At 40.3% G+C, this 10,114-nt stretch overlaps 1 protein-coding gene across 1 annotated transcript; it reads right to left on the bottom strand.

The window, feature by feature from the left end:
- Positions 1 to 116: 116 nt before the first annotated feature.
- On the bottom strand, positions 117 to 8,732 carry septin4a (septin 4a). Its single transcript, XM_085420881.1, has 12 exons — positions 8,602 to 8,732; positions 6,166 to 6,540; positions 5,427 to 5,523; positions 5,055 to 5,141; positions 4,828 to 4,951; positions 4,516 to 4,650; positions 4,300 to 4,417; positions 3,308 to 3,409; positions 3,086 to 3,182; positions 2,732 to 2,894; positions 2,505 to 2,607; positions 117 to 2,413 (listed from the first exon to the last, which is right to left on the bottom strand). The coding sequence occupies exons 2-12, from the start codon at positions 6,505 to 6,507 to the stop codon at positions 2,342 to 2,344; spliced, it is 1,440 nt and encodes a 479-aa protein (XP_085277007.1). The 5' UTR covers positions 6,508 to 6,540; positions 8,602 to 8,732; the 3' UTR covers positions 117 to 2,341.
- Between the last annotated feature and the right edge of the window lie 1,382 nt (positions 8,733 to 10,114).

Here is a 10,114-nt window from a genome sequence, read left to right as displayed (position 1 = left end):
CTCGTTTTTTTTTCTTTTTCTTTATTCTCCTTTTTTTTTTTTAACATGTAAGGTTTCCATATTTGTGAGTTGGACTGAGACATGAAATGTAGGGGGGGGGGGGCAAAAAAAAGCTGTTGATCCTTTCTTGATAACCTAATAATGTCTAATATTTGAGTTTTTGTAATATTTGTATGTATGTATGAAAGTTTTGTAAATTTGTGATTGTATGCACGTTTTGGCAAATGAGTGTATGTATCTTCAAAATTTTAAAAATGCTTGTTTCTTTTCTTTTTTTGTTTTGTTTTGCATGTAGATTCTGTTTAGTTTCTTTTGATTAGAAGTTTTGTTTTAATGTTTTATTTCTGGGACCATGTACAATACTATATAACGTGGGCAGAATCTTGGACCTCATGCTACATTGATATTATATATGAATATAAAAAACATCTTTTCCCTATGGAGAAAGTTTTAAGTTATATATCGCCTGTACACTTTGGGCTGCCTTTTAGATCTAACTGTCCACTGTTTAAGATAACCATGATAATAATGGATTAAAAAAACATATTAATGAAGAATTATGCTGATGAAATAATAAAGATTCTTAATAAATCTTATTACATTTACAACACATTTTGCTTCTGCGTGAGTGGTTTTCAGAAGAAAAATTTAAACGGGCTTAAGACAGTTTTTTTTACTTGTTTTTTTTTTTACAAAACAGCAAAATTGGATATTAAAAATTACAAAACAAGTCAACTCACAAGAAATAAAAGCATGAAAAACTGTTTAAGTTGAAACATTAAAAAAAACTTACTTTGCTACAGTGAACACTAGATGGCAGTATGATATGGAGGCCTAAAACTACCATGATCAAAATTAAATGAACAAATAACTTGTTAAATAAAAACACCATAAAATAAAATAAAAAAATACTTTTTTTTGGTAATGTGTTTCTGCATCATTATGCAAATTAGAAAGGTTGTCGATCGAAGTGGAGCAACTTTTCACCTTTTCACCTACTTCACCTACTGCACATGTCAGAGGGATCGTGTGTTAGACGCAGGGGTTGAACCTTTTTGCTTTCAGTAATTTAGAAGTGTGAGGGCTCATTACAAATTTAAATACGGAAGAAAAGTAAAATAAATATCAACATATTTGTTTTGAATAACTTCTTTACCAAATGAATGATGTATTTATTTTGTTTGTGGCAGCTTTGGTCCATTAACGAGGTTGCTGATAAAGGGATCATGTTCACATGATAAAGAAACAAATCTACCAGTCATAAAAAAGAAATGCAAGTGTTATGTGGTGAAATATGTTTTCACTCTTTGCTTTGCAACAGATGTCTGAAGACGAGGTGCTCCAAGCTGTACTAGAGGCAGCGGTGCCTCCTGCTGTTCAGGAGGACAATGTCAGGGCAGAGCTGGTCTTTCTGGATCAGGATCATTTTCACACACGTCCTTATCATTTAGCACCAATATGTCTCCTATCAAACATGTCTGGGACATTCTGGGTCAGCGTGTTCATCAGTGTGTCTTTTGCATGATGAACACGCCCCAACCAGTCAAACCAGCCCCTCCCTGAGCCTGGATCCACCAGTTAAAAGAGGGGTTTTCCTTCCCACTGTCGCCAAAAGTTTGCTAATAGGGGGTTTTCTGATTGTTGGAGTTTTCTCTGTATTACTGTAAGGTCTTTACCTTATAATAAAAAGCATCTTGAGGCGACTGCTATTGAGATTTGGTGCTATATAAATAAACTTGAACAGCAGCAATCATCATTATCATTGTACAGCTGCAGGCTGCTCATCCAGGAATGGAGAGCAATTCTTCCACACATCCAGGAGTTGGGTGACTGCTTGCATTGGATCACATCTTATATTTACATATGCCATAGTGTTGGTCTATAAACTCTATTTAAAACACTGACTTGTGTTCCTTTTTTAGCTAGCATGTGACTAAAACAGTTGGAGCACTCTGGTTTTTCGAATGGGTGACTCATTCCAAAGTCCAAATCAGTTATCCTGCTGAGATGCTCCCAAACAGCAATACTGAGCTTTTGACTTGCATGTCCTTGCAGTATCCTTAATAGTTATAGAATGTTTTAGGATAAAGTTCATGATTTTTCTTTTCTAAAGGCGTTTAGGATTAGGAGGTTAGATCGGGAGTTAGATCTGGAAAAAACAGGGAAATCTTTTCTAGTATCTTTGGAAAGTCGTGATTCCAACTATGATTCTCACTGCAAGTTATCCTAAGTAAGAACAATTAGAAATAGGCTCAGTTTCAAGCTTGCCAATTGCCAAGGCCTCCTCTGTGACTCTGGGTGCTCCTCGTCTGGCTCCTGTTTCAGGGATGTACGGTGAGAATCAGCAGCCACTTCTATGACTGTGCTGCATCTGCTCCTGAATCCGCTCCAGCACCTCCTGCATCTTTCTCAGCTTAAAAACAAAATAAGAGAGTAAATACAGGTCTGATTACTCATAAGCTAAGTTGATGAATGAATGAATGAATGAATGAAGAGAAACACACCTCTTCATCCTTTTCATAGATCAGTCTTTCCTTCTCAGTGTCAGCGACGGCCAGAGGCAGAGGAAAGTCTGCCTCACTACCGTCCCGATATTTCTCACGCAAACTAAGACCAAACCCACACACACAAAGATATTACAAAAATATCTGACCTCACTGTGCTTAACAGGGTTTTTTTCAAGTTTTTTTTAATATTGGTTTGTGGTGTTGTGCATCCTGCCTCCACCCACCTGCGTTTCCTCTCCAGCACCACCATGCGTGTCATGTTCTGGATGCACTGAGCTCTGTAGTTCTCATAGTGAATTTCCCGCGTCACGTCCTTCAGATCCTGCATGTGCGTCCTCACCAGCATGTTCCTCAGCAGCAGGAAGTCGGAGTGAGCCGGGTTCTCCACTGACCATGCAACAGCAACATTGTTACCGCATCATACTGGATTCTTTGTTATCAAATGGAACAACAGCCAGGTGCGCAACTGACACAAAATGTACTCTTAAGGGGTAATGATTGAGTAAAAGTAAACCAAAAAACATAAAAAAAAAAAAAAAACTAAAGTAAAATTAAAATTAAAAGGCTTGGGGTAATACCTTCTACCACGCCCCAGGGATAGACGCGACCCCTGAACTTTCGACCTTTACTCTCCACCTGTACGTTACTCCCAATCACAGCAAATGGGATGCTGTTCTGCAAGAAAACAACAACAACAACAACGACGACAAAGAAAAAAGCCCAAACCAAAATAAACCGTCAGCCTTAAAATAGACCAGACAACACATTTCAACCATGACAACGTGAATAAAATGAGGAACCTTAAGTATCTGTTCCTGTGTCTTGAAGTCTTCGTCCTCATCTGAATCACATTCAGGAAACTGGTAGATGTTTATCCCAAACTGCTTGATCTCCTCCCTGATCTGGAGCACATGAACACACATTAGGAGAAGATGTGTAACAGAAATAGATAAACTATATAACAGAGATTGGAGATCAATTACAGAACAGAACTGGGTTGCCAGAGGGTCAAATCGGCCCTGCTGGATAGCTTTGCATAGTTTGAAATTAAAGGAGTCATGAATAATTCCAACTTGGTGCACTGCAATTCCTGCTGTGTTGTGATACAAGGCAGGACGGATCCATGCGTACACCAAACTCTGACCCTAACTGCAGAAATCAAGACTGCTTCAATCCGATCAGACCAGGTAATGCTTTTCCAGTCTTTTTGTGTCTGGTTTCAGGACCCTGTGCAAATTGTAGCTTCAGTTTCCTGTTCGCAGCTGACTGCAGTGCCACCTGGTGTGATAACCTGACATTGTGCTTCAAAGTTCCACATGTGTGTTCAGAGATGCTCTTCTGAATACCTTCACTGTAATGAACGGCTATGTGGGTTAATGTTGCCTTCATGTTAGCTCCAAACAGTCTGACCATTATCCTCTGACATCAACAAAGATTTTTCACCCAGAGAACAGCTGCGGGCTGGATATTTTCTCTTTCTCAGACCATTCTCTGTAAACCCTAGAGATGGTTCTGTGGGAAAATCCCATTTAGATCAGCAGTTTCTTAAGTACTCAGACCAGCCCTTCTGGCCCCCCAAAACTATGTCACATTCAAAGTCTCCTAAATAATCTTTCGTTCCCATTTTGATGCTCACTTTGAACTTCAGCAGGTCCTCTTGGCCATATCTATATGCCTAAATGCATTGAGCTGCTCCTGTGTGATTGGCTGATTAGATATTTGTGTTAACAGAGAGTTGAACAACACCCAGTGAAGCAGCCGTGTGTACATATTGGTATAACTGAGCTGTTACCTTCATCTTCTTTCTGCAGACCTCTGCTGGTGTCAGGCTGTCAGCTTTGGCCAACACAGGAATTATGTTGACTTTTTCATGAAGCGCCCTCATACAGTCCACATCCAGAGGTCGAAGGCTGATAAGAGAAAATAGTCACATACAGAAATGTGCAAAAATAAGAAAAAGTTTAGCTGATGCTGTTGGAACAGTGTTATCGCCGTTTCATCAGTGTACCCATGTCCGAACGGTGAGATGAAGTAGAGGCAGCAGTGGACTCTGTTGTCCTGAATGTTTCTTCTGTTCAGCCCGCTCTCGTCTCTGAAGTACTGTTCAAACTGCTGGTCGATGTAGTTGTCTATGTGCCTCCAGCTGATGCAGAAACAGAAAATGAATGAGTGAAACCTGGAGGCACACTGACACTCAATGTCAGCGATGAAATCAAGGGCTACGTATGTGCTTCACGAGTTCAATTCAAATGCCACCAAAATACCAAAGTCTTGCTCGAGTTAAGCTGGTTTGACTGCGAGGAGGAGTTCGTGACCTCACCTTTCTGTGTTGTTGACGGCATCTCCGAACCCTGGCGTGTCTATGATGGTGAGCCTCAGTTTGACTCCTTTCTCCTCAATGCCAACGGTGTGTTTGATGATGGCGACTGTTCGACTGATCCGCTCTGTAAGCGCACGCAGTTTGTTCAAAGACGCATGAGATCACACACGTGACATCAGATTGTGTGTCTACCCCCCCAATACAGAAAGTGAAAAACTAATACTTACCTTCAGCATTGAGAACTTTTCTGTCCTTGTAAAGATCCGTGAGGAACAAACTGTTGATTAGTGTGGATTTACCGAGACCGGACTCCCCTACAGAGACGTTTGAGTAAGGTAATAAATCATCTGTCTTCCTCGGAAGAATTTGTGTCAACAGATAAAGTTACAAGGATTTATGGACGCCACGCTCCCACTAATCAGTGGCGTGTTTTAATGATCGCTGGCAGAGCAGTGATGTCCGTTATCTCCACTTAAGAAGATATTTTTTTAACTTTGTTTTACTCGTTTATCATCACTTAAGTTTTTTGATATTTGATATTTTTGACTTGTTGTGCCTTTTGTAAAACCCTTCCTCCTCAGGAGAGAAATCAGACTCACCTGCGACTATGAGTGTGAATGTGAAGCCTTTCTTCACAGTTTTTCTGTGGACCTGGTTTGGTAATGTGGCAAAACCTACGTACTCCTTGTCCTGATCCTAAAGAAGGAAAATACAAAGATAACATACACATATGGGGATATTTACTGCTTCAATTAGAAATTCTCTCTACATCCTCGAGCTTCAGTGCTCCTTAGTTAATAAAGCAGTCAGATATGGGCCTGAAATGTCCAAACTGGTTATCAGTAGCCCTGTCGTTCTCCTCATGGATACTGTAGCACTTATTATCTTGAATAAATAAACATATATTGTGTCACAATAACAGCCATGACTCTCGCGTCACAGGCTGATCCCTATTGGGCCACAAGCTGGACTGCAAAGGATCACGAAACCTCATTTCACTTTGCCTTTGCCCCAGAAGCTTCGGTGCACCGACGGTGAGCAGACAAGAAAGGAAACCATAGACGCCTCTTAGCTTTAGAGCTTGATATGCTCTTTAAGGGCCAGACAGATGTGATAACCAAACTCGCTTGCCGCTTTTTTTTCCCCTGTGTGAAAGTTGATGTCGTAAACTGTGTTTCTTTGAAAGCTGCATGAAGGAGTTGGAAACTGTTGAACGGGTACTGAAAGTGGGTGTAAGGTTTTAAAGATGTACTACGAAGTAAAGTAACACAGAGGTTCAGGCAACAAACATTTAGAGACATAAACAGCCAGACATTATATAAAATAGTAAAAACATACCTCAGGAGAGTCGTAGGGGTCAAAGCGTCCCCAGGGGCTACGTGGGCGCATGGAAGGGCTGAGCGGCGAGTCCAAAGACACCTGAGAAACAATCTGCCTCCTCAGCGGTAGCTGCTGAAATTCTGGATCTAGTCCCATGTGATTATGCCTGGGAGGGACTGCTGGAGAGCCCCTGGGGTGGAAGGGGATGGTGCGGACCAGAGAGGGAGTCCCAGGAAGGCTGAGGTGTCTCCCGTTGATGGGGCTCCCAATGCCTTCTGCTCCATAGTGGCCTGGTCTCTGGTGCTGTTCACCAGAGTGAGACATGAGAGGCAAATCCCTCATGGCATAAGGATACTGCATGTCCTCCTGGTCCCTTATGGACAGACTGGACAACTAAAACAGAGAGCAGCATGATTTTTCCTCTGTCTGATATTATTTTTTTTAAATTAGGCACAGCAGACGAATATACCTCAGCTGACAGGACTCTTGTGAAAGCCCCTCTCTAATTATGAGTGTGTGGATATATGTGGCTGATAACCGTGCTCTCCTGAAGGTACCGCAGTGATGCTGGGCTGAGGCTGATTTTGGTCATCTGATAGGGGAAAACAGCTCACTTATCTGCCTCTTTTTCTCATTGTGGCTTTGTGTATGTGTCCACAGCCTATGTATGTGTCCACAACATAGACGGATTATCACCACACTCACTCAAGATTGTTGTCTAAGCCTCGTGTTTGCAGTCAAACAAAAAGATGGGTAAGCTGGAGAAACATCGAATCCTAAAACCTGAAGAAAAGTCGCATCATGATTAAAATACTCATCATTCGTGTATCAATCATTGGTCATGGTTGTACCTCTGTCTGTCTGACCTCAGCGAATCAATGGTAATGCTGATATTTTGGCTTTAACAGCAGTAACTGGAGGTGTTTTTCCCCTAAGATAAGCACTAACTAGGCTTCCTGTTAATCTCATAACATTACACACTCCAGACTGCCTGTTGTGAGAAGACAGAAGGTTTCTCACAACAGACCAATAAGATTGTCTTTGTCCTCAGAGGAATTAACTTAATAACTTAAATTTCCAGGGTAGCCACCTGTCCCAGGAGCTCTGTGTCACAAGGCTTTGACAAGGAGATATAAATAACTTAACAAAGAATAGAAGCTGGAATTTATTAAAATGGTAATTGAAGGAGGCCATGAGGGGGTGATCTGTATTCCGGTCATGCAGTAAATGAATCATAATGCTATGACAGTAAAACCATGATTTTTTGGTGTTCCACTGTAATTTTCCTCCCGCCCTTTAGATATCTTTAACACTACTAAAATTAAAATAACCAGGAAACTAAAAAGTCTGATTGTTTGTTGCTCTCTGAATACATGGCCTAATGACGTATCTTTTCTTGCAGTGTTGGACTAAACCCTTCACTGATTAGGTGTGACCTGTGATCTCATTATACCGTTACAAATGCCGTCGTCCATCTGTCCAGGCAGGATGTAGAGACCGTTTGAAGCTGGAGGTTCGTAAACAATAGGGTCAAACCGGATATACCCACAAGGCTGTGAGTGCCGGTTTCTCAGGTTCGTTCAGCATGAAATCTATAGCTAGTTAAAAATAACCCGAATTGTATGTTTTTGTGCTGATTTTGTAGTTTTCCAAAACTTCACTCCACACCTGCTTCCACACAAAATGACTGTACCCTATGATGAGGAGCTAGGATAGGGAATTTCCACCTGCTTTATCCAAGATAAACACCCTGGGCTCTTAAAGTGGTTAAAGGAATGCAGAAAAGCGCCGGCCACGGTGCTGCTGGATTGAACAGGGTTTATCTGGCATTCCTCTACCTGTCAGCTCTCATTACCCACAAAACTTTGCAGTAGGCTTAATCCAGCTTCTAGCGCTCTGACAGGGTTGGGGTTTGGAGATTTAACTCTTAAACACACACATAAGCTCAAATAAACACTACTTCTATAGGCTACTCTACAAAATTGTCCTACCTCCTTGCCCGAGAAAGTTGAAGCTTTGTTTTGAGGAGAGCAAATTGGAAAAAATATATATTAAAAAATTATTTATTCAGGTTTGCTGCATCCATCCTGCACAAGCTAAAAACGTAATCAATTTAACGTTACTACACACCCTGATGTCTAAAAAGTAAATCTGCAATAAAATGCAGAACTGAAATGGAAAAAATAGCAGAAAAATACTAAATGACCCATAACCCCCCATTGTTTATACAAACAGATAAACTGATGAAATTACAGTAAATAAGATGAGAAAACATTAGCTTAAGAATACAATAACCTACAGAGATATAAATCCTTGCAGGATTGTCACAGGCTGCAGCTTCAAATTGGCTGAGCAAATTTTATCTGCTGAAAGTATCAGTGTAGGCCAATTCCAGTTGCTTTCTGAAGGAGCCTTGTTCTGTAGACTTGTATATTAACTGGATTATAGACTTACCTTTTTTATTGCTGCGAAATCTGACGGGAGAGGACATGTGCTCCATGCTGCTGGTATTCAAGCTGTCCCTGGATCAGAGGAGGGCAGCGCATGGCTGCAGCACAATGCTGCAGATGCTCTGTGGGCGTGTGCGTCCCTGAATTATACTACTCAGCTCCGGGTGCACCCTGCTCCATGTCTACTCAGTGTTACCGCTTTTCTGTGGTTACAGAACAGCTTAATACAGCTCAGCGATCATCATCATCATCATTATTATAATAATGTTAATGGAATGATTGTGAATCTTTAATATATTTAAAAAACACAAATTTCGTGCAAAAGTTTGAGTGTGTTTTGCATTTTCTCTAATCCACAGAGGGTCAAAAGCATACATACAGAAGTCAAATGTAATATTTGGTTAAATATCCCTTAGCAAGCTGCACCTCAACCAGATGCTTTTAGTAGCTATAAACAAGCTTCAAGCACAATTCTGGCTGGAAATTTGATCAGTTTTGGTAAAGTTCATTTAAATTAGTTGGTTTCCTGTCACAGACACAGATTTTAAACTTCGTTCACAAATTTTCAATAGGATTGAGGTTAGTACTTTGGAAAGGCCCTCCCAGAAGCTGGATGTAAGCCTACTTTCCAAAACCAGTTTTGATGTGTGTTTGGGATCATTGTCCAGGTGGAACTTCTCAATATTTTAAAGATTCATTCATCCAGCTGTTGATTTGAGGTAAAGTTGAAGAATTAGAAGGTACTCTTAATTCTTCCCAACTTCTGTAAATCTACAGTACAGCGTCATAGATCTTCACTGAGATCCATGGACTTCCTCATTGTTTGGAGTATTGGTCAATCTGAGGCTCTATGTATAACTAAACCTGTGTGGATTATAGAAAATACTGTTTAAATTCTGATTTGTGACCCATTGTTTATTTAAGTCATTAAAAATCTATGATGTACATTCCTTCCACATAGCAAATAGAAAGCTCAAAGAAACCACTAAAAGCTCAAAATTACCATGACATTTATGCACATGATGAGTTGTTATAAACCTCTGACCACAGTGAGTTAATTTTACACAAAAAATATGTTTGGAGTATTTAAGACTGGCAATCCAAGCTTGAGGTGGCATAAGATACAAATAACTTCCTATTTATAGGAGAAACCTTAAAAAAGAAAAAAAAAGAAGGAAACATTATCTTAGCAGTAGATTATAATACCATAATTAAAGATCTGACAAAAGTAGTGAGTAAAATTTCCAGCATTTCTATCGAGTGGCTCAAAGTGTGTTACAATGAAGAAGAGTGGAGTCTATCAAAGCAGTAAGTGTTGTGGATTTTCTACTACCCGTAGTTGTTTTGTAAGTATGCTCCCTGGAGTAAGTCCACAACCACATGTGGGCTAGCCCAGTTTTAATACTAAAAGTCCATAAAATTCTCTTCGTTTAATCTTTGTGAAGCCAAAAAGACCTGTATAGTACTGTAGACGTAAACAAGGTTAGCGCTTCAGCTTACTTAGCTATCTGTGCTTA

The sequence above is a fragment of the Rhamphochromis longiceps genome, linkage group LG10 (assembly GCF_057381845.1).
Source record: "Rhamphochromis longiceps isolate RC_006_pf linkage group LG10, R_longiceps_female_GT1.1, whole genome shotgun sequence".
NCBI classification, from domain to species: Eukaryota; Metazoa; Chordata; class Actinopteri; order Cichliformes; family Cichlidae; genus Rhamphochromis; species Rhamphochromis longiceps.
Note: the sequence above shows the minus strand (reverse complement) of the source record. Positions and strands in the feature narration are given on the sequence as shown.

Bases quoted from the DNA above. Each gene is read 5' to 3' on its own strand.
- septin4a (XM_085420881.1), bottom strand. From the start codon at position 6,507: ATGCAGTATCCTTATGCCATGAGGGATTTGCCTCTCATGTCTCACTCT. The intron at 4,952-5,054 runs GTAAGTATTAGT...GTGCGCTTACAG, and splicing joins AAAAGTTCTCAATGCTGAAG to AGCGGATCAGTCGAACAGTC. The intron at 3,183-3,307 runs GTTCCTCATTTT...GTTTTCTTGCAG, and splicing joins CACAGGAACAGATACTTAAG to AACAGCATCCCATTTGCTGT.